The following is a 27006-nucleotide window of genomic DNA, read 5'->3' as shown; positions in this document are numbered from 1 at the left end:
TTAATCGTGGGGTAGTATTCCATTGTATGAATATACCATACTTTATCCATTCTTCTGTTGATGGGCACCTAGGTTGTTTTCATCCTTTTGCTAGCTATTGTGAAAATTCTGCAATGAACATGGGTATGCATATATCTATTTCTGTGAAGGCTCTTATTTCTTTAGGATATATTCTAAGGAGAGGGATTGCTGAATTGTATGGTAATTCTATTTCTAGCTTTCTAAGGAAGTGTGAAATGGATTTCCAAAGTGGTTGTACCATTTTACATTCCCACCAGCAGTGTATAAGTGTTCCAGTCTCTCCACAACCTCTCCATTTATTATTTTGTGTTTTTTGGATTAATGCTAGCCTTGTTGGGGTGAGATGGTATCTCCCTGTAGTTTTGATTTGCATTTCTCTAATGGCTAATGATCATGACCATTTCCTCATGTGTCTGGTAGCCACCTGAATGTCTTCTTTGGTGAAGTGCCAGTTCATATCCTTTGCCCACTTTTTAATTGGGTTATTTGTCTTTTTGTCGTGAAAGTTTTGCAGTATCTTGTAGATTTTAGAGATTAGATGCTGATTGGATTTGTCATAGCCCAATTTTTTTTCCCAGTCTGTATTTTGTCCGTTTACTCTTTTGGTGAAGTTCTTTGTTGAGAATAAGTGTTTGATTTTTAGGAGCTCCCAGTTATCTAGTTTCTCTTCTGGTGTTTATGCTTCATTAGTAATGTTTTATATTCTGTTTGTGCCATGTATTAGGGCTCCTAGTATTGTTTATATCTTTTCTTTCATGATCTTTATCATTTTAGATTTTTATATTTATGTGTTTGATCCATTTTGAGTTAGTTTTTGTGCATGGTGTGAGGTATGGGTTTCATTTCATTTTTTTGCAGATGGGTATCCATTTATGTCAGCATCATTTTTAAAGCGACTATCTTTTCCCAGTTTAACAAACTTCAGGCCTTTATCAAATATCAGCTGCTCATAGGTGGATAAATTTATGTCTGGATTCTCAATCCTGTTCTGTTTGTCTATGTGTCTGGTGTTGTACCAGTACCAGGCTGTTTTGACTACCATGACAGTATAAAAAATATAGTAGGTACTAAAATCAGGTAGTGTGAGGCCTCACACTTTGTTCTTTTTCTTCAGTAATGCTTTACTTATCTGGGTCCTCTTCCTTTTTCACACGAAGTTGGTGATTTTTTTCTCTATCTCGTTAAAAATGTGTTTGGAATTTGGATCGTGATTGCATTGTATCTGTAGATCGCTTTGAGTAGAATAGACATTTTCACAACGTTGAGTTTTCCTATCCACAAACAAGGTATATTTTTCCACTTATGTAAGTCTCTTTTGGTTTCTTGCAGTATTGTCTTATCGTTTCTTTGTACAGATCTTTTACACTTCTGGTTAGATTTATTCCTAATCATTTTATATTGTTGGGGGCTATTGTAAACGGTATTGATTTGATGATTTCCTCTTTGAAGTCCTCTTTCTTGGTGTGGAGGAATCCAACTGATTTATGTATGTTAATCTTGTATCCTGATACTCTGCTGACATCTTCTATTAGTTCCAATAGCTTTCTTGTGGATTCTTTAGGGTTTTCTGTGTATAAGATCATATCATCTACAAATAGAGATACTTTTACTTCTTCCTTACTAATGTGGATAACTTTATTTCTTTTTCTAGCCTAATTGCTCTGGCTAGGACCTCCAGCACAATGCTGAATAAGAGTGGTGATAAAGGGCATCCTTGCCTGGTTTCTGTTGGCAAGGGGAATTCCTTCAGACTCTTTCCATTTAGGATGATGTTGGCTGTTGGCTTTGTATAAATTCCCTTTATTATGTTGAGGAATTTCCTTTCTATTCTTATTCTGATGAGAATTTTTATCATGAATGGGTGTTGGATTTGCAAATGCCTTTTCTGAGTCAATTGATAAGATCACGTGGTTCTTGTCTTTTGTTTTATTTATGTGATGGATTACATTGATTGTTTTTCTGATGTTAAACCATCCCTGAATACCTGGTATGAATCCCACTTGGTCATGGTGAATTATTTTTTTGATATGTTGTTGAATTCTATTGGCTAGAATTTTGTTCAGGATTTTTCCGTCTATGTTCATGACGGATATTGTTCTGTACTTTTGTTTTTTAGTTGTGTCTTTACCTGATTTTGGCATCAGGGTTATGCTGGCTTCATAGAATGAGTTTGAGAGTATTCTATCCTTTTCTATGGTCTGAAATACCTTTAGTAGTAAACCCTGGAAACCCTGGTAGCGCAGTGGTTAAGTGCTACAGCTGCTAACCAAAAGCTCAGCAGTTCGAATCTGCCAGGTGCTCCTGGAAACCCTGTGGGGCAGTTCTACCATAGTCTGAAATACCTTTAGTAGTAGTGGTGTTAAATCTTCTCTGAAAGTTTGGTAGAATTCTCCAGTGAAACCCTCAGGGCCAGGGCTTTTTTTGGGGGAGGAGGGGGTTTTAATTACCTTTTCAATCTCTTCTTTTGTTATAGGTTTATTTAGTTGTTCTATCTCTGTTTTTGTTAGTTTAGGTAGTTAGCGTGTTTCTAGAAATTGGTCCATTTCTCTGGGGTTTCAAATTTGTTAGAGTACAATTTTTCATAGTATTCTAATTCTTTTAATTTCAGTTGGGTCTGTTGTGATATTGCCCATCTCATTTCTTACTTGGGTTATTTGACTCCTCTCCTGTTTTTCTTTTGTCAGCTTGACCATTGGTTTATCATTTTTGTTAATCTTTTCAAAGAATCAGCTTTTGGTCTTGTTAACTCTTTCAATTGTTTTTCTATTTCATTTAATTCTGCTCTAATTTGTTTTAGTTCCTTTCTTCTGGTTTTCCAGGGCTTCTTTTGCTGTTCTCTTCTACTTGTTCAAGTTGTAAGGCTAATGTTTTGATTTTGGCCCTTTCTTGTTTTTGGATGCATGCATTTATTGCTGTAAGTTGACCTCTGAGCACTGCTTTTGCTATGTTCCAAAGGTTCCAGTAAGATGTGTTTTCTTATTTGATTCTATGAATTTCTTTATTCTGTCCTTAATTTCTTGTATAACCCAGTAGTTTTTGAGCAAGGTGTTCAATTTACATAAGTTTGGTTTTTTTTTCCTTGCTTTTTCTGTTATCGATTTCTACTTTTATGGCTTTATAGTCAAAAAAGATGCTTGGTAATATTTCGATGTCTTGTATTCTATTAAGGATTGCTTTATGGCCTAATATGTTGTCTATTCTGGAGAATGTTTCATGTGTGTTCAAAAAGAAAGTATACTTGGCTGCTGTTGTATGGAGTGTTCTGCATATGTCTATGAGGTCAAGTTGGTTGTGGCATTTAGATCTTCCGTGCTTTTATTGAGCTTCTTTCTGAATGTTCTTTCCATCACTGAAAGTGGTGTGTTGAAATCTCCAGCTATTACTGTGGAGCTGTCTATATCTCTTTTCAGCACTGTTAGAGTTTTTTTTTTTTTTTTTTTTAATGTATTTTGGAGCCCTGTCCTTGGGTGCATAAATATTTAGTATGGTTATGTCCTCCTGGTTTATTGACTCTTTAAAAATATATATAGTCTTGGCTGGCAATTTTTTTTTTTCCTTCAAGTATTTAGATATTTCATCCCACTGCTTTCTTGCTTGCATGTTTTCTGCTGAGTAGTCCAAGCTTAGTCTTACTGACTCTCCTTTGTAGATGACTCTTCATTTTTCCCTAGCTGCATTTAAAATTATCTTTTTATCTTTGGTTTTGGCAAGTTTGATTATATCATGCCTTGGTGACTTTCTTTTGTGATCTACTTTTTGTGGAGTTTGATGAGCATGTTGGATAGATATCTTGTCATCTTTCATGATATCAGGGAGGTTTTCTGCCAGCAAATCTTCAACAATTCTCTCTGTATTTTTTATTATTGCCCCCTTTTCTAGAACTCCAATCACTCATAGGTAATTTCTCTTGACAGAGTCCCAGATAATTCTTAGGGTTTCTTAATTTTTTTTTTAAATCCTTGTATCTCATTTTTCCTCAAATAAGTTGGTGTCCAGTGCTTTATCTTCAATTGCACTAATTCTGTTTTCCATTGCCTCAATTCTGCTCCTCTGACTTTCTGTTCAGTTGCCTAATTCTGAAATTTTATTCTTAATTTTCCAGTTTTCTGTTTGGATTCTTGCAACCTGTTAAATTTCTCATTGTGCTCTTCTGTAATCTTCTGAAGTTCCTCTATTACTTTATCTATGTGTTCCTTGGCTTTTTCTGCATTTTTGCCTGATCTCCTTCCTGATCTCTTGAAGAGCTCTGCATATCAATCTTTTGTATTCTACCTCTGGATTCCAAGAATTCTCTTCCTGTGGAAGATTTCTTTATTTTGGGAGCTTGCTGAAGCCCTCATGGTCTATCTCTTTATGTTATTTGATATTGTCTGTTGTCTCTGAGTGATCAGTAAATTATTATATTTATTTATTTTATTTTTGCTTACTGTGTCCTAGCTTCTTGTTTTGTTTTGTTTTGATATGCCCAAATAGGCTGCTTGAGCTAGTTTGATTATTGGTGCCTTTGAAGCTCTAACATCCTGTCACCAGGCGGTTAGAGCTGTTATTAGGTATGTGAGCTCAAGGGTCCATTTACTTTTCTTGCTTGGATTCAGCTCAGGTGTCCAGGTAGTCAGTCACCAAGTGTGTGGTACAGGGTCTCATCTACAGTCCTAGATGGGAAGGGGTGATTGGAGTAGGCACAACTACCTGTCTACAGTAGGCGGTCACGCGCTGAGCAAGGCAGGGGGCTGACAGTTGCCTCAGAGTATCTGAGAGGAAAATGTATCCCTGTTTCCTAGAGTGCATAGGTGGGTGGGTTTTGCAGCCAAATTATGGGCACCCAATGCTGTTGGCTGTAAAGCGTAGGAGGCATCACTTATTCTTGGACCTCTGTCGAAGGTGGCTAGGTGGCATGTATCACCAGTTCTCAGTCCCCTCTGTGGGTAGGTGAGGACCCTGCTTAATGAGCAGAGCAGTGTCAAATGTCACAAACCTGCCACTCCACCATATAGCTGACACAGTGAAGTTAGACTTCAGGTATATACCCTGTAGTACTGTGTTAATGAGGGCCTACATTGTTGAAATGGGCCCACACATGTCTATGCAGGGGTAAGAGGCATTCAAAGTCTGTGGACCCCTTATGCCTGTGCCTAGGCAAAGGAGCTGTGCTTGCACTGAGTTCCTGGTTTAGTGGAGCTGGCAGATTATTTTTTCCCTATTTGTTTGTCCCTCACCAAGGCCAGGAGAATGGCTCAGGGCACATGAAAGGTCCTGCCTCCAGCCCAGGAAAAGCAGCAATCACTGAAGCCAGCTGTGGACCCAGTGTGGAGTGGGGAGGGAGCAGATAAATGGAAAAGAGGTTCCTCTCAAACAGGGTGTTTTTTGACCTGCGTGGTAGGTTAGATGCGTGTACTTATCTTTTGCTGATTAACCTCCAGTTTTCACCACTTTTGGAGGCTTGAGTCTCTCCAAGGCTTGGTCTCTCCCATTGTGGAAAATGAGCCCCAAACACGACTGCTTGCCTCACCATAGACACCAGCTGATTTGGTATACAGAGTGCTGGTTCCAGCTGGGTAAGGCCTGGCAACTTCTTGCTGTTTCTGAATCATCTCTCTGTCCCCCTGCCACTCAGTTCAATTCCTCAGCTTTGTCTCTGATGTTCAGGGCTCCTAGATTGTCATATATAATTGATTCACTTGTTTTTTTTTGGTCTTTATTCTAAGAGGGACCACTGGAAACGTCTGACTAGTCTGCCATCTTGGCCCTGCCTCCAATTTTTGTTCTTCTTAAATATTTATGGATATATAGGTAATAGTTTTATAATACCTCCCAAAATCATGAAAATGATTTTATGAAAACCATAGAAATTAATTTAAAATATACCCACATAATCTTTTCTTCATTTTTAGATTAATTTTTTAAAGACTGAGATGGAAAGAAAGAGCAAAATGATCCGAGATCTTCAGAATGAGGTAAGATTTATATTTCAGGCAAATCTTATATAAGTTAAAGAACAGATACACACAAGTGCACACAAATGCTTTTCAACCAAAATTCAGCTGCAATACTCTGCTTATGACATTAAAATTGTTTCTCAGAGTTGTTTCTTATTTCGGCATAAGCACAGGGCATGGTGTATCTCTTTATGCTATGAATTTAACTTTGCTTTTATTATTTCCTCAACTATGTGCAGACTTCTTAAAGTTAGAAACTTACCTTCCCTACAATCTTAAAATTCACATTTTATACGTGATTGAAACAACATATAACAATAATTAAAAAAGGTCAATAGCCACTTAGAGAAAATACCAATGAATTTTAAGAAGAAAAAACATTTAATCCAACTCTTGTGGCTGGCTGTAAATCTCTCCTAAATAAATTATTCCATCTTCTTGTTTCAATAAGCACACTGAAGTGAAGATAAGGTATTTCATAATGTGATAGAGTGCTTCAGGGTCATCATTCTGAAAATGGTTTCTTATGGCTGCCTGCGGATAATAGGTGTAGGAGTTTCAGTCAAATATGTACTGAGTCCAGGACATGCCTGAGATGTTTTAAAAATATTTTATCACAGCATTTCACTTTACTGTTGATTTGCCTCTCTTAAATTCTGATTCCTGAGAAATTTTGGTTAACTGGTTATTCTGATTAATCGTGTGCCAATATTTAAGGTTTACTATAACCCATCTCTGGCATTTTATGCATTCCAGGCAAATAGCTTAACCATTTTTTGTTTTGTTTTTTAAGCAAGGAGGGGTCAGGTTTTTATTAAGTATGTGTAAGTCTTAGACATTTTTTTCAACAGAGAAGGAAGGAATATTTTAGCAGGTATAAATCTGTCTGCAGAAGTACTCTAATATTGCTTACTTAGAATGCGTATACAGGTAACATTTATTTATCTATATATCCATTCATAGAATAAAAATATACTTAATTCCAAATATTGTTCCAAAATTGTTAGATTTTGGCGGGATACAAATATTGATAAATTTCGATTACACAAGACAATCTTTGACCATGAAGAATTTAACTATTAAATATTAATTATATAATAAATGACATGCCATATAGCATATGATGGTACAATAATAACTACAAAAATTATCAACATTGCTCAAAATAACTATAATACAAACCAGATTTGGATGAGTGTGGTTCAGCATAATGTTGTAAGGGGGTGGATTAGAGCGGTAACCTATCCAGGTGTGGTGACCACTGAAAGCTTCATGGAAGAGGTGGCCTTTCAAAGGCATGAAAGTATTAGAATGTATGGTTATTCACTCACAACCAGGAAAAAAATACATACAAGAGGTTGATGCCTCAACATTTCCCTTGGAAGTGAAAAAATGTTACTTGTTTTATCAGCATGAAGAAGGCAGTTGATATTAATGGTTTGTTAGAACTGAATCCAATTCCATTCCAGGTCAGCTTACTTGCAAAGAATGCATTCACGTTTTTCAAATCAATGTTGTATGTATCTGTTATAATAAGGTCTTGGGATTGCTATCTGATTGATACAGCCAAAGCATAATATCCAGGAAGATAAATCTTTAAACTTCCTCTATCAGATATAACTACATGAGGGAACTCTTCAAGAACAAAGAATTTTTTATTCAGCATTTCAGAGGGAAGTTATGACTACTGTCTTAAGCGAGATTACCATCTACCTTAAATTTTATTTGCTGTTAAAAAAAAAAACTATCAATTAATTCCAATGAGTTCTAATTTTCTGCTGCAGACTTCTGAATGGCTACCTATATTATATGTAATCTTAGAAATGACCCTCAGTGGAAACTGTGCTTGCCATCCCCCTGGCTGCATTTGGGTCACCATTTCTCTTGTATAACTGAGGAGTATCTAGTATTTTCTGGCATGTTTCAGTGAAGGAAAAGGAGCAGGAAGAGGAGGAAGGGAGGGAGGGAGAAAGAAAGCCTGAGGAAAGAAACTTGGCTGAGCCTGAGAATCAGAAAGAAAACTTTTTGCCACCATGCAAGACTTATATACTTTGACTCCTTGAGAAAATCATAACTTTTCTGAATGTCAGTAGCAAAATAAGGAATTGAAATAAGGAATTTTAATGAGGTGATCCCCAACCAGCTTTAAGATTCTACAACTATAAATTCTCACTTCTCAGAAAGAACAATACACAGACTGTGAGTTAATGATAGCGGAGTACTAACCTCAATCAGGGTAAATCCAAAGCTGATGACCATTTGTGTTTCAGATAATTGCTAAAGGCACTATAAAATGTTTTTGGTTTTGCGTAGAGATTTTCTGAGTGTTATTAGATGTGCTAAAAAAAATTAAATGTCAAAGTCGTCTTTTCCCTAGTGCATGCCATAATTATGTGTACCATGTTAGGTTGTCAGGTCATCACACAAGGTTATTTTAAAAGGATGTCGTTAGTCAACCCATATTTATGGTGGCAAAATTTAACTTCAAAGAAAATCAATAAAACACATTCTTTAAGTTTTTTTTTTTTTTTTTCTGATGATGAATGTGAAAATTCACCGTTTTGGAAGCATGTTGAAACAATTCCTTTGGCGAATATAAACTATTTTTTCCCTTGGACATGTTGAAAACACCAGTGCTTATGAGAGACTCACAAGTATCAGAGGAAGAAAAGAAAAGCGGCAGAGTTAAAAGACAGAAGTTAAAAAAAAAAAAAAAAGCAAAACAACAACAAAAAACCAGTAGACCAGCTTCAAATCACAACTCTGTCACTTACTGTTTGGGTTACTTAAATGTCATCACTTAGGTAGAAAAACCCAGCAACCACCTACCACAGTTGTTATGAAAATGAAATAATAGTTATGAGAATAGCTATTGCTCTGCCTCACCTTGTTCTTCTAATAAATGTTATACGTTAATACACAGCTGTTTACAAAGCAAATTTTGTTTTACAAATGGTATATTCTTTAATTAGTTCTTATGTGGAAATTGATGTATTAGGCTAAATAATGTAATCTCTGGAATCTGTAAATGTCACTTGATTTGGAAAAGGACTTTGCAGATGTGTTTAAGTTAAGGATCTTGAGATTGGGAAGATTATTCTGGATATTTTGGGTAGGTCCTTAATGTAATCACCAGTGGCCTTCTAAGAGAGAGATGGAGGGAGTTTTCACACACACACACACACACACACAGAGGAGGAAGCAATGTGAAGACAGAGTGATTTCAAGGTGCTGACCTTGAAGATTATATTGATATGTCCACAAGCCAAGAGGGAAAGGAACAGATTCTCCCTTAGTGCCTCCAGAGGGAGTGCAGCCCTATTGACACATTGATTTTGGCCTGGTGATGCTGGCTTTCGACTTCTGGCCCCAGAACTGTGATAGAAGAAATTTCTGTTGTTCAAAGCCTCCAGTTTATGTTAATTTGTTACAGTAGCCACAGGAAGCTAATACAGGTATGAATGGGAGGGACAAAGTACCCAGGTTCTTATTAACAATAATTACTTAAGTGTGCTATACTAGGACGGATTTTTTTCCCTGACGTTAATTCTGAAGCTAGACTGAAACACTGGTAAGCATTACGTTTGTCCAAGTGATAGAATTTATAGATGGTGATTAAACAACCATTTGTTTCATTTTCAACCAATACTTACCACACTCCTGAAAGGTGGGCACTGGGCTAAACAGGGAGGAAATGGGATCAGTAAGATATTCCAAGTCCTGTTGCAAACTTCCATGCCGTATAGGAAAGAGCTTCAAAAATGCATAATACATTGATGCAATAACTGTATAATTTATTACACGATCAAAATATTATTCATTTACTTCACACACAAGCAAAAATATTGAGCAGGAAATTTGCTAGCACTGGGATGATTAACAATAACAACAATGGCAACAAACACTTTACTAGTATTTACTGTGTTTACTAAGAAGGCCTGGTGGCTGCTAACAGAAAGGTTGGCTGTTGAACCCACACAGTGGCTGTGTGAGAGAAAAGACCTGGTGATTTGCTTCCATAAAGACTGCAGCCTAGAACACCCTATGAGGATATTGTACTCCTCACATGGGGTTGATGTGAGTTGAAATAGACTCAATGGCACCTAATACAACACATACACACACACACACACATTTACTACTAGCCAGGGTGAAAATTACGATGAGGAGAAGTCTACCTGCATTGTCCTTGTTAGTTGCAGTAGAGTTGATACTGTTATCCCACTCGATTTAAATGGTGGAACTTTTCATTTCTTTGTTCCTTTGTTTTTAAATGTAACACCTCTGTTGCCCAGAATTGAATCCGTCATATTCTGTAGTTCCCAGAGCACCTTTATCATTGGTTCTGCACAGCTCTTTTGTATTGAGTTATTTTTAATAAACACAAGTGAAGGCACCAGCCAGCATGTGAGCTAGACCTTGCCAAAAATCCCTTTTAGCATGATCATCTGCAGTTTATAAACGAAGGAATTGAGGGAGAGAGTGGTAAGTGTCACGCAGTCAATCCTGCAGCTGGAATTTGAAACCAGACTGTCTTACACAAGAGCTCAGGCTCTCTGCTCTTAACTAAAAATAATACTGTGGGTTTAAGTGACTGTGTTCCCTGTTTCAGCATTTTTTTCATTAAGCCTAATTGAAGGTGGGAAAACTTTCTACCTCTTTTACCGGTAGCTTCAACCATCGGCTGCAACTTGCTCCTACGTTTGCCCTTTCTTTTCATGCTTCCCCCTCCTGTGAATTGGCTATTCATATTACTGTAATGATAATCATAGATTAATGTTAACCACAGAGAAAGTTAGTGATATTTTGATCTCCATTAAAATAAAATAAAAACTACCGTTGTCGAAATAGATTGAACCTAACCTATTAAAAAATATGGCCCCTCAAAACCATAGTTTTTTTTTTTTAACTTATTAAAAAAAGTTTATTAGGCCCCTCAAAACCATAGCAGGACCTTTCTGACCACATATCTGAAGGTTTCAGAGGGCAACACTAGATGGTGAATTTTTCTCCATTAGTCACGGAAACCTGTGCCCCCAAATCTTCATAACCAAAAGCAATACAAACCAGATAATTTTCCATTTTTTCCAGAAATGAGGCTTCTTCATAAAAGATCATAGCGCATATTAATAACCTAAAATCTATTTCAGAAAATTACAAATTTTTATTTTTATTTTTTAACTAGGTATGCTCTGCTGTGGAAACCCTGGTGGCGTAGTGGTTAAGTGCTACGGCTGCTAACCAAAGAGTCGGCAGTTCGAATCCGCCAGTTGCACCTTCGAAACTCTATGGGGCAGTTCTACTCTGTCCTTTACTGTTGCTATGAGTCGGAATCGACTCCATGGCACTGAGTTTGGGTTTTTTGGGGGGAGTTTATCCTCTGCTATACTTCTTTCTGAACCTTTAATATGCATGAGAATCACCAAGGAGGTCTCCTTAAAATGCTGATTCTGATTTTCCTTTTTAAGGTAAATCCTGAGATTCTGCATTTCTAACACTGTCCCAAGTGATGCGAATGCAGCCAGTGCATGTACCAAACTTTGAATAGAAAGGCTGTAAACAAGTGGTTGCCAAATGCTAGTCAATGGGTAGGTGTTGGCTTGCTATGAGCCATCATAAGGACAGCTTCTTTAATACGTAGATTCCTGAAAGCTGTTTAGAGATTCAGAATCAGTAGGCATGTCTTGAGGCTTGGACATCCTCATTTCTTAAATTTACATAACTGAGATGTCATTGTACAGATGAAGAGTTCCCAGAAATGTCTGGAACGCTGATGACTCAGTAACTCTCAAGATCTGAGGAGAAAAATCTTCAATAGAATCCTTTGTAGCACAAATATGGGTCTGTGGGCAGCTGTGGAGAGGCTGTGCCATTGTCTTTCTTATGTCTCATGTACTGTTCTTGGCCAAAGGAGAGCAAGGCAGTTGGTTAAATGACCCATCCAAACTCTATGCAGTGAGGAACAGGTAACTCCACAGTACTAAATACTAGGGTGCTTGGGGTGGGTGGGGATTAGGACTAAATTCTAAGTAGCCCAAAATAACCAGAGGACCTAGTATATAACAGAGACATAAATAATTTTATGATTGTAGAAACTGGACATCTGGAATGTCATAAAACAAGATCCAGACTTGGAAACCACTGCATTGCTCAAACTAGGGCCTGTAGATATAATCTCAGTAGTATATATATTTCATATATTTTCTGGGTTTAAGAATACAGATTTATGTATTTTACTTCTAATAGAAAAAAACAAAAAAGTGTGTGTGTGTGTGTGTGTGGTGTGTGTGTGTGCAGCCGACTTATGTGATTACCTCCTCTGATCACCAGGTAACTTTAATATAAGGTAGCCTGGCATATACTACCAAATGCCCAACAAAGTCCATGCTCCCTGTCGTCTGTTTGGTAATAGGAAGGCTGAGTTTTAGGTGAAAACATATAGCTATTTAGCTACAGACTATATTTACTAGTCTTCTAGCATCCTTTACAGTTAGACAGGGATACCTGACTATGTTCTGGCCAGTAGAGGTGAGCAAACTCTGTATACTTCAGTGTATGGCTAGATAACCCTTTCAAGACCTAATTTTTTTGTTTGTGAATATTTTGTGAATGATACGCATTTTCAGTAGTAGAATACATGCAGATTAATGGACTATGCTAAAATTTTTGGTTGTTAATATGGATTTTGAGAAATATCATGTGGGTATACATTTTCCCATAAGACGTTGGCAATAGTCTGGCACCATGTTTAGTAGGTTCTCTTTGTCCTAAGGTTCTTTGGAGGGTGGCACTTTTAATTTTGTTACATTGGGCATCTCTGATTTTCCAAATATGACACCCATGTTCACAAAACCAAGCCCAACCGGGCTCCCTAATTATCACACAGGAAGCCATAAATATGCTTACAAGGCTTGGTAGCTATACGAAAGTCAAAAGAGACAAAAGTTTGACCCAATCACACTTCCTGGATGTACTGCCTCAAACATAAGCCTTCTACCTTAGTGAATTTTCACCAAAGAACGTTTCTTTCATTTTTTACGATTACTCGAGCCCCCATTGGAGGGCAGCATATACTTTTAGTGGGACAAGTAGACTCCAGAAAAACCTGAGAATTCAAAAATATCTGTGAAAGTATTGTGTCCCAAGATTCAATAAAGGGATAAAACATAGAAAACTATGGTAGCTACAGAGAGTTAATTCTTTTTCACTTAGAAACTGGTGATAAGTTTTATCCCCTATGGCTAAAGGGTAAGTTTTTGTTTAGTCTGGAAACTCTTTTTATACCCAACATTGTTACTTTCTTTTAAGATTTCCTTCAGATGATACTCAAGAGGCCTTCTCATCTTTCTTGTCTTGTATTATCTTGTTGTTGTTAGATGTCCTTGAGTCAGTTCTGACTCATAGCAGTCCTATGTACAACAAAACAAAACACTTCCTGGTCCTGCACCATCCTCACAATTGTTACCAAATTTGAACCCATTGTTACAGCTGCTGTATCAATCCATTTCTTTGAAGATCTCCCTCTTTTTTGCTAACACTCTACCAAGCATGATGTCCTTCTCCAGAGTTTGGTCACTCATGATAACATGTCCGAAGAACATAAGACAAAGAATCACCATCCTTACTTTTAAGGAGCATTCTGGCTGTACTTCTTCCAAGACAGATTTGTTCATTCTTTTGGCAGTCAATGGTATATTCTTCACCAACACCATAATTCAAAGGTATCAATTCTTCTTAAGTCTTCCTTATTCATTGCCCAGGTTTTGTGAGTATATGAGGTGATTGAAAATACCATGGCTCGACTCAAGAGCTCCTTAGTCTTCAAGGTGACATCTTTGCTTTTTAATACTTCAAAGAGGTATTTTACAGAAGATTTGCCCAATGCAATATGTCATTTGATTTACTGCCTGATGGTTGCATAGGTGTTGATTGTAGATCCAAGTAAAATGAAATCCTTGACAACTTCAGTCTTTTCTCTGTTAATCACAATGTTGTCTATTGGCTCAGTTGTGAGGATATTAATTTTCTGTATGTTGAAATGTAATTTGTATCTTAGTCTTGTTTTATGCTATTGCTCAAATAAAGCACAGCATTGTCTTCAAACATGAATTTTTATCCTTCAACTTTTGTAGAAGACTTTACTTCATCCCTGCAGATTCTGCAAACTCTTTGTCAGAGCTACAGTAATGCTTGTCTATGGGTTCCTGTGGTGCTCTGCATTTCTAAAATGTATCCTACTTTACAGTTCTTATCTGCTAAGGGGTGACAAGTACCAATTTTCACTTTATTCATCCCCAGTAATTAGCATAGTACCTGGAACAAGGTATATTCTTAATGTTGTTGTTGTTGTTGTTGTTAGGTACCATCAAGTTGGTTCCAACTCATAGCAACCCTATGCGCAACAGAATGAAATACTGCCCAGTCCTGAGCCACCCTTACAATCGTTGTTATGCTTGAGCTCATTGTTGCAGCCACTATGTCAATCCACCTCATTGAGGGTCTTCCTCTTTTCTGCTGACCCTGTACTCTGCCAAGCATGATGTCCTTCTCCAGGGACTGATCCTTCCTGACAACATGTCCAAATATGTAAGACGCAGTCTCACCATCCTTGCTTCTAAGAAGCATTCTGGTTATACTTCTAAGACAGATTTGTTTGTTCTTTTGGCAGTCCATGGTATATTCAATATTCTTCACCAAATATTCAAAGGCCTCAATTCTTCAGTCTTCCTTATTCATTGTCCAGCTTTCACATGTATATGATGAGATTGAAAATACCATGGCTCAGGTAAGGCACACTTTAGTCTTCGAGGTGACATCTTTGCTCTTCAACACTTTAAAGAGGTCCTTTGCAACAGAGTTACCCAATACAATGCATCTTTCGATTTCTTGACTGTTGCTTCTATGGCTGTTGATTGTGGATCCTAGCAAAATGAAATCCTTGACAACTTCAATCTTTTCTCCGTTTATCATGATGTTGCTCATTGGTCCAGTTGGGAGGATTTTTGTTTTCTTTATGTTGAGGTGCAATCCATACTGAAGGCTGTGGTCTTTGATCTTCATTAGTAAGTGCTTTCAGTCCTCTTCACTTTCAGCAAGCAAGGTTGTGTCATCTGCATAATGTAGGTTGTTAATGAGTCTTCCTCCAATCCTGATGCTCTGTTCTTCTTCATACAATCCAGCTTCTCAGATTATTTGCTCAGCATACAGATTGAATAGGTATGGTGAAAGAATACACACCTCCCTCCTTGTACCCATACACCATGTAGACTTATTCTTCTGTGAAAATCGACTCCTCCGTGATGCCTTTCTGATCCCTCCCATGTAAACAGATTTACTTCATTATCTATTCCCAACATGGTTGGTACATATCACACTCTATTATATCTCTCACCACATGACTGTCTAGTTTTTGTTCATGTGGCTGTCCTATCTGTTACACTCTGAGTTCTTCAGGGCAGGAAAAAAGAGAGTAAAGAAGAAAGAAAGGAATCAATAATCTAATGCTTACATAAATGAATGGGTAGGTGGATTTATGATAATGTGTTATAACGGTGTTCAGGTTTTGATTGTAAATATAAATATGTGAATTATTTATTAATATATGGATCTTGCTTGGGAATGTTTACTTAAGTAATTTAAACAGCCTGTGACCTGTAAAAGATATTGTTTATTTACTTCGGAGTAGTAACAATATGTCTATAGAAGGGTCTGACATTTCATTAGGAAGTTTAATAAGCTTGACAAGATGATCCTAGTGGTCAATTCCAATCCCAACATGCTATTATAATATGATTAGAATGAAGGAGAAAGAAAAACTGAACTAAAACAAACATCCATTATATCTGACAATAAAATTACAGCTAGGATTCTGCTTAGGTGATACTCTATAAACCATTAGAGCCAGAAGGGATCTCAGACAACATCTAGTCTATCCTTCTCCTTTTAAAGATGAAAAGCTGGAGTCTTAAAGAGGTTAGGCTGACTCTTTATGTTATTTTTCTGTTTTTCCCTATAAACACTTTGTTTCAAATTGGCACTTGTTATAACTCACATAACTTATACAAATGACTTTCTGCAAACATTCTTGAAATATAATTATTTGAGTTTGTGCACACATACTTTAAGTTCCAATCATTCAGGTAGTGTCCAGAGTGTGGCACTGAGCACACCTTTGTATTAACATATTTACTTGATAGGAATATTTGCCCCCACTGGCAATGGGAAATGATTTCGCTTTTTATTTAGGCTCTTAAAATTCTCTCAGGGTTGGAAGAGAATGTAATATGTGTCTCAGGGAAACCAAAAAAAAAAAAAAGAAAAGGACCATGCTATGTATTTCATTACATATATGTGTGTGTGTGTATTAAAGGTCACCTTCTAACAAGTCTTAATTATATGTATACATATAATTAAGACTTGTTAGAAGGTGACCTTTAATTTTTTCCCAATTATAATGGCGTGCATGTTCAATATAAGAACAAAAACCCCAAGCCAGAGAAGAGTAGAAAATTGTGTTCCATTATCTTACCATGCAAAAAAAAAAATTAGACTATATAAGCATATCTAAAAAATATATTTAAAAATATAGTCAAGACTGCTTAACAGCTAGGATATCTATGGTTTTACTTAGCATGCTTACAGATTTTCTCATGGTACCAAAAATTCTTTGTAAGTATCATATTATAGCTGCTTACTTATAAAACCTTTTTTTTCACTGAAGACTCCTAATACATATATATACATATATATACATATATTTTTTTTACGGGGTAGACTGTCTAAATATTTCTTCCAATAGCAGCATAAGTTTAAACACAATTGCTATGCAATTCTCCATCCCCTCTGCTTTAATGATTTCAAGGACTGTCTCTATCCTGGAATGAATTAAATATTTCCCTATATTGTGCTCTAGTTATTTTTAACATAAACCAAATTTTCAGTAAGAAAGCCCTATTTCAGTAAATAAAATGATGCTATGTGTTCATTGTTTAGTAGAATTTGTACAATTGGAAAATAATGACTGTCGCTAAAACACAGCAGGATTGACAGCCTTTCCTATACAATTCAGGCCAAATTAATCACAGCAATCAAGAAACATGTGTTTGGGTTAAGTGAAGGTCCTTGTTAAATCAAGTAACACAAGCTCAGTCCCGTGCTCCTTGATCCCTTCAAATGATTAAAAAAGACCTTATTATTTCAAGAGTTATAATTGGGCATTTTCCTGAACTCTGCACAATTAAATTGTTTTTAAAATTAAGCTCCTTGGACTATTTAGAATCTTCCAGAGACTCAAGTTTATCGTTTAAGTTGTGTTTTTCCATGACTCAGAATATTTAAAGTTTAAAATGATTGAACAAAATGTGTGTTGATTATACACGTTCAGCAATTAAATGAACAGTCTTGTCTAATTTTGTTCAACAGTAAAATGGGGGAAAGTCATAGTATCTATCTCGTAGGATTACTGTGATTACTAAATGTACGGAAAGTGCTTGGACAGTCCCTAGCACACAGTTAGTATTCCATTATTGTTAGCTGTAATTGTCCTAATTATTATTATCATTGTTTAATATTAAAATGGACAAAATTTATATCTGATTGTCAGGTGATTTTTCATTTATATTTATTAAAAGAATCAATGTGAACAATGATAAGACTGTAGACCAAAGCTCTCAGTTGAAGTTTCTAATTTATTTGTTTCTGGTTTCGTTACAGTTTTCATGATCCTTCCTTCAACACCCACCCCTACTGTTTTTTCTTTGCAGAATCTTCCCTTTTCTTACACCTATTTTCTTTTCAATATGTTAAAACAGACAAGAAAGTCAGACTTTGTGTTCATTGATTGTTCTTTCAGCACATAAAGCTAGGTCCTCAATGCAACACACTTGATTATGGTATACCTGGGGCATCAACATAATCATTCTTATGAAAACTGTGTTACTGACAATATATACCTGTGTGCAAAGATGCACTTGCTGGAAGATCTAGTGACAAGAATACCAACTGAGTGGAACGACCAGCACTTATTCCCTTAGCCTCGTTATTTTCCACAATTACCTATGAACCTCACAAACAAGATGGGTTAATTAGGACTGAAATGAAAGTCCTAAACGAAAGTTGATCATGTTTCACAACCGTTTAAAGCCTCTCAGCATGCAAGAAGTCTAATATAGGGCTTGAAAAGCAGTAATTAAATTTATGTATTCAGTATTTCCAGGTTCATCTCCAATTCTATTTTTCGTCTCCATCTCTATTTTCTACATCGTCATTAACTTATCTATCTAGTGATGTATATATTGAGGTCTCCAGGTGGCACAAACAGTTTGCTCTTGACTATTGATGGAAAGGTTGGCAGTTCAAAACCCACACATCCTTGACATGGAAGAAAGTCCTGGGGGTCTGCTTCCATAAAGATTGCAGTGAAGAAAATCCTACAGAGAGTGGCTCTGCTGTGTAACACATGAGGTTGCCATGAGTCTGACTGGACAGCAATGAGTTTGATTTATCTTAGTTATCTAGTGCTGCTATAACAGAAATACCACAAGTGGGTGACTTTGATGAACAGAAATTTATTTTCTCACAGTTTAGGAGGCTAGAAGTCTGAGGTCAGGGCACTGGCTCTAGGCAAAGGCTCTGTCTCTCTGGACTCTGAGGGAAGGTGATTGTCTCTTTACAGCTTCTGTTCCTAGGTTGCTTGGCGATCATGTGGCATGTACCTTCCCCTCCCTTGTGCTTACTTGCTTGCCTAATCTGCTCTTTTATATCTCAAAAGAGAATAACTTAAAACATTCTGTACTAATACTGTCTTATTAACATAACAAAGAAAACTCTTTCCCAAATGGGATTGTGTTGTTGTTGTTAGGTGCTGTGCAGTCAGTCCCAACTCAGAGCAACCCTGTGTACCACAGAACGAAACACTGCCCGCTCCTACGCATGTTCATAATTGTTATGCTTAAGCCCATCGTTACAGCCACTGTAGCAATCCATCTCATTGAGGGTCTTCCTCTTTTCTGCATGAGGCCCTTCTTCAGAGACTGAGCCCTCCTGACAACATGTCCAAAGTATGTAAGACGCAGTCTCACCATCTTTGCTTTTAAGGAGCATCCTGGTTGTACTTCTTCCAAGACAGATTTGTTCGTTCTTATGACAGTCCGTGGTGTATTCAATATTCTTTACCAGCACAATTCAAAGGCATCAATTCTTCTTCTGTCTTCCTTGTTCATTGTCCAGCTTTCCCATGCATATGATGTGATTGAAAATACCATGGCTTGGGTCAGGCGTACCTTAGTCTTCAAGGTGACATCTTTGCTTTTCAAAACTTTAAGAGGTCCTTTGCAGCATATTTGCCTAATGAAATGCAATGGGATTATAATCACCATAAACCCAGACTAAATCCATTGCCATCTAATTGATTGCAACTCATAGCAACTCTGTAGGACAGAGTAGAACCGCCCCATAGGGTTTCCAAGGAACAGCGGGTGGATTTGAATTGCTAATCTTTTGGTTAGCAGCAGTAGCTCTTAGGAGTTACAACACATATTTTGGGGGACCCAATTCAATTCATAACATTCCTCCCTTTGGCCCCCCAAAAGTCATGTCCTTCCCACATATAAACATATACACTCCCTTACATCATCCCAAAAGTCTTATCCCATTCCATCATCAACTATAAGTGCAAAATATCTTGAATCATCTAGATTAAGTATGACTCTGCATGTGTTCCATTATGGGATAAAGTTCCTCTTCATCACTGGACCTAGAATACAAATTATCTGCTTCCAAAGTACAATGGTAGAACAAATACAGGGTAGACATTTCCATAACTAATAGAGGGAAAGAAGGGTTCATGGCTACCAAGCAATTCCAAAACCCAGCAGAACAAATTTCATTAGCTCTCAAGGCTTGAAAATAATCCTGTGCTCAAAGGCCTTGTCCTCCAGACTCTGAGTGCTGGACACACTCTCTGGATTCTGCATGGAGGCCCTTCAGCCTTGGACTTCACCTCTGTCTTCCAGGCCTATTGGGATGGCAACTTGGCTCTCTTGGCTTTGGGCAGTCCCATTCCCCTAGTTCATCTGAGTGGTGACTCAACCCTTTCTGTCCAGGTAGTCTCAGTTCTCCTGCCCTTTGGGCATGGCAGCCCAATCCCCTCAACTTTGGGCAGTGACCCCATCCTTTTGGCCTATCTGAATGGTAGCGCCACACTCTGGAGCTGAGTTGTGGCAGTCTGACTACTTGAAACATAGGAGACCATGGCTCCATCCTTCGAAATCTAGGAGGCTGTGGTTCCACTCATTGAAACTGAGGTAGCCCTGCTTCCCATGCTCGTTCCAACTGTTTTGTTGATCTCTGAACTGTCCCAGGGATGGTCCTTTTCTTTTCTTGGAGGTCAACAGATGTTTAGAACCAATTCACTGCATTGACTGGCTTCCTGCCTGCCAAAAATTCTAAGAAGCAGGCAGCTTTTCTTCATTTTGTACTTTTTCTGACCCTTGCAATGTAAGCTGATGAGATAGTTTCTTTGGTGGTTGGATAAATCCATCAGTCACAGGCTTAATATCTTTAAGAAAAGATTAAGTAACCAAATCTTGGTAAGAGTACTAGGGTAAAGGGTATATGTCCTTAATTTGTACAACAGAATTTTCCAAAACTTTACGTTCTAGTTTCATTTTGCATAGTTTTTTTTTTTTTAATAACACTTTATTATGTGTTTGTTGAAAGTTTACGTAGCAAGTTAGGTTCCACTTTGACAGTTTATACACAAATTGATCGATGACATTAGTTACATTTTTCACATAGTGTCAGATTCTCATTAATTGTATTCTGGTTGTTCAATTTCCAGTACTCTAGTTTATCTGCCTCCTTATCTTCTCATCTTTGCTGTGAATTAAATGTTGACCCTCGGACTTACACAGGTGTATTTTTAGTAGCGCACCAATCTAATAGGTAATGTCCTTTATTTTGTGTGTCGCTCTGCTTTTTCTGTTAGAAGGTGATCTCAGGGGATAATTTTGGTTCAAGGTTTAAAGAGCATCTCATGGCAGTAGTCTCAGAGAGTCCTCTGGTCTCAGGTGGTCCAGTTAATCTGGACATTTTTAAGAATTTGAGTTTTGCTCTTCATTTTTCTTCCATTCTAGCTAGAATCATCTATGGATCCCCCAGTCAGATTAGTCAGTGGTGGTAGCTGGGCACCATCTAGTCCTTCTGGTCTCAGGAAAGTTAAGGTCCTGGCTGGCATAGGCTATCAGCCTTGCATACTTGTTTCTTCTCTGTGATTTTGGTTACCTTTCTATTCTTTTGCCCTTGGCAAGTAGAGACCAATACTGTAGTTGTATCTTACATGGCCCCTTACAAGCTTTTAAGACCCCGGATGTTACTTACTTCACTAGAATGCAGAACATGAACTTTGTGAGATATATTATGCCAACTGACTGGGTTGTCCCATTAAACTATGGTCCTAAGCCTTCAAACCCCAAAAACCAATCTGAGGAGTATCTGTAGTTGTGCCCTCAATGATTGTATGTATCTGCCAATACATGTTTGTATTTACATGTACTTGTAGATACTTCTATCTGTTCTCAGGTATGTGTACACCTGTACCTACCCATATACATATATGCCTACACCCATCCTTATGTGACCCTAAAATCATTTTTTTGTTCTTTGTTGGGTTTGTTGCCATCTTATTATGTCAAATTCTTTCCTAGGGCATCCTTTTCTCATGAGTGCCTCTCAGCAGCATAATTTTACTTTGGTCATTCTGTGCTCACTATATCCATATCAGGTGTTACATTTCGCATCACCAAAAATAACAAGTATTTATAATCTAAAGCTTGCTTCCCTCTGTCTCCCCTCACTAGTAGCCACCATACCCAAACAAACAAAAAAACAGATAACATTGAATCTATTTGGACTAATAGCAACCCTATAGGACAGAGTAGAACTGCCACATAGGGTTTCTGAGGAGCTCCTGGTGTATTCAAACTGCCTACCGTTTGGTTAGCAGCTGAGTTCTTAACTACTATGCTAGCAGGGCTCTGGTAGCATCCATAGAACTGCATATATGTCTATGTCTTCTTATAAAAGAGGGATCATACAATATTTGTCCTACGTGCTTGATGTATTTAACTTAACATTATGCTTTCTAGATTCATCTATGTTATAATGTGTTTCATGGACTCATCATTTTTCTTTATGATTCTGTAATATTCCATTTTCAGTATGTAACAGATTTTGCGTAACCATTCATCCACTGATGAGCACTTTAGTTGTTCCCATTTTTTTTTTCTATTGTGAATAAAGCTCCAATGAATATTTGTTGTTAGGTCCCATTGAATCACTGCTGACACATTGCAACCCTATGTACAACAGAATGAAACACTGCCCATCATGCATCATACATACAGTGGTTGCTATGTTTGAACCCATTGTTGTAGCCACTGTGTCAGTCCATCTCATCAAGGGTCTTCCTCTTTTTTGCTGAACCTCTACTTCACCAAGCATGACATCCTTCTCCAGGGACTGGTTGCTCCTGATAACATGACCAAAGTACTTAAGATGAACTCTCACCATCCTCACTTCCAAGGAGCACTCTGGATATATTTCTTCCAAGACAACTTGTTTGTTTTTCTGGCAGCATAAATTATATTAAATATTCTTCACCAACACCATAATTCAAAGGCATCAGTTCTTTTTTGGTCTTCCTTATTCCTTGTCCAGCTTTCCCATGCAGCAGATTTGCCTAATGATTTCCTGACTGCTTCTTTCATAGGTGTCAATTGTGGAGCAAGTAAAATAAAATGAATATAGGAGTGCATATATCTGTTTTGTGTCACACTTATAGATCTCTAGGGTATATCCCTTGGAGTAGGATTGCTGGATTGTAGAGAAGAGATCCATGTTTATGCACATTCCAAAAAACATGATCCAACAGAATGAAGAAATTATTTAAAAAAATCGTAATATCACACACAAGTAAAATTTTGTTGAAGATCATTAAAAAATGGCTGCTGGATTCAGAAGAGGACATGGAACCAGGGATATCTTTGCTGATGTCAGATGGATTCTGGCTGACACCAGAGAATACCAGAAAAATGTTTAGCTGTGTTTTATTGACTATGGAAAGGCATTCAATTGTGTGGATTGTAACAAGTTATGGATAACATTTTGAAGAATGAGAAGTCCAGAACACTTAATTGTTCTCATGCAGAACCTGTACATAGACCAAGAAGCAGTCATTTAAACAGACAAGGGGGTGCTTCGTGGTTTAAAGTTGGGAAAGGTATGCATCAGAGTTGTATCCTTTCACGATACTTATTCAATCTGTATGCTGAGCAAATAATCCGAGAAGCTGAACTATATGAAAAAGAATGAGGCACCATGATTGGAGGAAGATCCATTAACTATGTGTGATATGCAGATGGCACAACCTTGCTTGCTGAAAGTGAAGAGGACTTGAAGCATTTACTGATGAAAATGAAAGACTACAGCCTTCAGTATGGATTACACCTCGATATAAAGAAAACAAAAGTCCTGACAACTGGACCAATAGACAACATCATGTTAAATGGAAAACGTATTGTCAACGTTTTCATTTTGCTTAGTCCACAATCAATGTCCATGGAAGCAGCAGTCAAGAAACAAAACAGAGTGAGTTGGGCAAATTTGCTGCAAAAGACCTCTTTAAAGTGTTAAAAAGCAAATATGTCACTTTGAGAACTAAGGTATACCTGACCCAAGCCATGGTTTTTCAATTGCCCCATACCAAAAAAAAAAAAAAACAAACCCAGTACCATCGAGCTGATTCCGACTCATAGCAACCCTATAGGACAGAGTAAAACTTCCCCATAGAGTTTCCAAAGAGCACCTGGCGGATTCAAACTGCCGACTTTTTGGTTAGCAGCTGTAGCACTTAAGCACTACACCACCAGGGTTTCTACTTGCCCCATAATGCATGCAAAAGCTGGATGATGAATAAAGAAGACCAAGAAGAACTGACGCCTTTGAATTATGGTGTTGGCGAAGAATACTGAATATACATTAGACTTCCAGAAGAATGAGCAAGTCTGTCTTGGAAGAAATATAGCCAAAGTGCTCCTTGGAAGTGAAAGTGGTGAGACTTTGTCTCAAGTAATTTGGACACATGATCAGGAGGGACCAGTCCTTGGAGAAGTACATCATGCTTGGTAACATAGAAGGTCAGTAAAAAAGAGGAAGACCTTCAATGAGGCGAACTGACTCAGTGGCTATAACAATGGGATCAACCATAGCAATATTGTGAGAATGGTGCCAGACAGGGCAGTGTTTTATTCTGTAGTGCAGAGGTTCGCTATTAGTTAGAACCAACTCGATGGCACCTAACCAGGATACCTGTATTTCTAGTTTTTTGAGGAAGCACCATACAATTTTCTACAGTGGTTGTACCATTTTATAGTCCCACCAACAATGGATAAGTGTTCTAACCTCCCCACGTCCTCACCAATATTTGTTATCAGTTATTTTAGTCAGTGCCATTTAAGTCCGGGTGAGAAGGTATCTCATTGAAGAAGCCTGGTGATGCAGTGGTTAAGAGCTTGTCTACTAACCAAAAAGTCAGCAGTTCAAATCCACCAGCCCCTCCTTGAAAACACTGTGGGATAATTTTCTCTGTCCTGTAGGGTTGCTGTGAGTCAAAATCTATACGACGACAATAGGTTTGGTTTGTTAATGGCTAATGATTGTGAGCATCTTTTCATGTGTTTTTTTTGTTGATGTGATGTATTTCTTTTTTGGTGAAGTTTCTGTTCCTGTTCTTAGCCCATTTTATAAGTGGGTCGTTCATCTTTTTGTTGTTGAGTTGTTGAAGTCCTCTATAAATTTTGGATATTAGACTGTTATCTGATACGTCATTTCAAAAGATTTTTTCCTAGTCTGTATGTTCCCTTTTTACTCTTTTGATAATTTCTCTTGAGGAGAGTTTTTAATTTTTATGAGATCCTAAAAAAAACAGTGCCATCGAGGTCCTATTTATCTATTTTGTCTTCTGCTATTTGTGTGTTTGTTGTTTTGTTCCTTATTCTAATGTTACAAAAGATTACATCTCATAGTTTTCTCCCTATGTTTTTTTTTTTTTCCCCTGGGAATTTTATAGTTTTAGGTTTAGCATTTAGGTCTTTGATCCATTTTTAGTTACTATTTTAGGTATGGTGTGAGGTATGGGCCCTGTTTTATTTTTTTGCTAGTGGATATCCAGTTTTGCAGCACTATTTATTAGAGACTGTTTTTCCCCCACTGAATGGACTTTGACCCTTTGTTAAAAATCATTTGTCCATAGATGGCTGGGTTTAATTCTGCGTTCTCAATTCTATTTCCCCTTTGGTCTATGTGTCTATCATTGAACAAATACTAGGCTGTTTTGATTGCAGTGGCTGTCTAGCATTTCATTTTAATTGGATCCACAGTCAATACCCATGGAAGCAACAGTCAAGAAATCAAATGATGCATTGCATTGGACAAATCTGTTGCAAAACATCTCTTTAAAGTGTTAAAAAGCAAAGATGTCACTTTAAGGACTAAGATGTGCCTGACCCAAACCATGGTGTTTTCAATCACCTCAGATGTATGTGAAAGCTAGACAATGAATAAAGAAAGTGGAAGAAGAATTGACACCTTTGAGTTATGGTCTTTGAGAAGAATTTTGAGCATACCATGGACTGCTAGAAGAATGAGCAAATCTGTCTTGAAAGAAGTAAAGCCAGAATGCTTACTAGAAACAAGGATGGCAAGACTCTGTCTCACATACTTTGGACATGTTATCAAAGAGGCCAATTACTGGAGAAGTATAGTATGGTTGGTAAAGTAGAGGGTCAATAAAAAAAGGAAGACTCTCAGTGAGATGAATTGACACAGTGGCTGCAACAATGGACTCAAGCATAACAATGTGAAGATAGCACAGGACCAGGTAGTGTTTTGTTCTGTTGTACATAGGGTTGCTATGAGTCAGAACTAACTTGTCAGCACCTAACAACAACCTAGCATGTTTTGATTAGAGCAGCCTTATAACATGTTTTGATGTTGCTGAGTGTGAGGCCTCCCACTTTGTTCTTTTTCTTCAATATTGCTTTGACTGTGCAAGGTTTCTTTCTTTCCTTATGAAGTTGGTTATTAATTTTTCCATTTCAGTTAAGTAATGTTGTTGGGATTTGTATTGAGATTGCATTGTATCTGTAGGTTGCTTTAGGCACTATTGACCTTTTCACTATATTAAATCCTCCAGTCCATGAGCACGGGATGTCTTTCCATGTTCATAGGTCTCTTTTACCCTCTTGTATTTGTGTTTTATAATTTTCATTGTGTAAGTGTTTTATGTCCTTGGTTAGGTTAATTCCTATGTATTTTATTTATTTGGAGACTATTGTAAGTGGTATTGTTATTTTTCAGACTACTCTGTATTAGTGTAAAGGAATCCAAATGATTTCTCTGTGTTGATATTGTACCCTGCAACATTGCTGAATTCTTCTGTTAGCTCCAACAGTTTTTTTTTGTGTGTGGAATCTTCAGGGTCTTCTATGTGTAGGATCATGTTATCTGCAAATATAGTTTTACTTCTTCCTTTCCAATTAGTTTTATTTTTTCCTTTTCTATTTGGAAACCTTTTATTTCTCTTTCTTCCCTTATTGTTCTGGGCAGGAGTTCCAGTACACTACTGAATAAGAGTGGTGATAATGGTCATCCTTGTTATCAAAGGGAAGGCTTTCAGTCTTTCTCCACGGAGTATAATATTGGCTGTTGGTTTTGCATATATGCCCTTGATTATGTCGAGAAATTTCATTTCTGTTCCTATTTTGCTGACAGTTTTTATCAGAAAAGGGTGTCGAACTTTATCAAATGACTTTTTTGCATCAATTGATATGATTGTATGGTTCTTTTCCTTTTATTTATGTGGTGGATTTTATTAACCGATTTTCTTATGTTAAATTACCTTTGTAATCCTGGTATGAATCTTGCTTGATCAGGGTGTGTGAATTTTTTGATATGTTGCTGAGGTCTGCTGACTAGAATTTTGTTGAAAAAC

The 27006-nt window shown here is 37.3% G+C and overlaps 1 protein-coding gene across 1 annotated transcript in view; it reads left to right on the top strand.

Annotated features, from left to right (window-relative positions):
- The window catches only part of LUZP2 (leucine zipper protein 2), a 266134-nt gene that overhangs the window by 9192 nt on the left and 229936 nt on the right, over positions 1-27006 (top strand). The window contains exon 2 of the mRNA XM_064288344.1: positions 5913-5975. Coding sequence (XP_064144414.1) covers positions 5913-5975 — 63 coding nt within the window. The remainder of the gene's footprint in view (positions 1-5912; positions 5976-27006) is intronic.

This window comes from Loxodonta africana, chromosome 7 (assembly GCF_030014295.1).
Source record: "Loxodonta africana isolate mLoxAfr1 chromosome 7, mLoxAfr1.hap2, whole genome shotgun sequence".
Classification (NCBI taxonomy): Eukaryota; Metazoa; Chordata; class Mammalia; order Proboscidea; family Elephantidae; genus Loxodonta; species Loxodonta africana.
The sequence above is the reverse complement of the archived record's forward strand: the minus strand, read 5'-3'. Positions and strand labels throughout refer to the sequence as shown.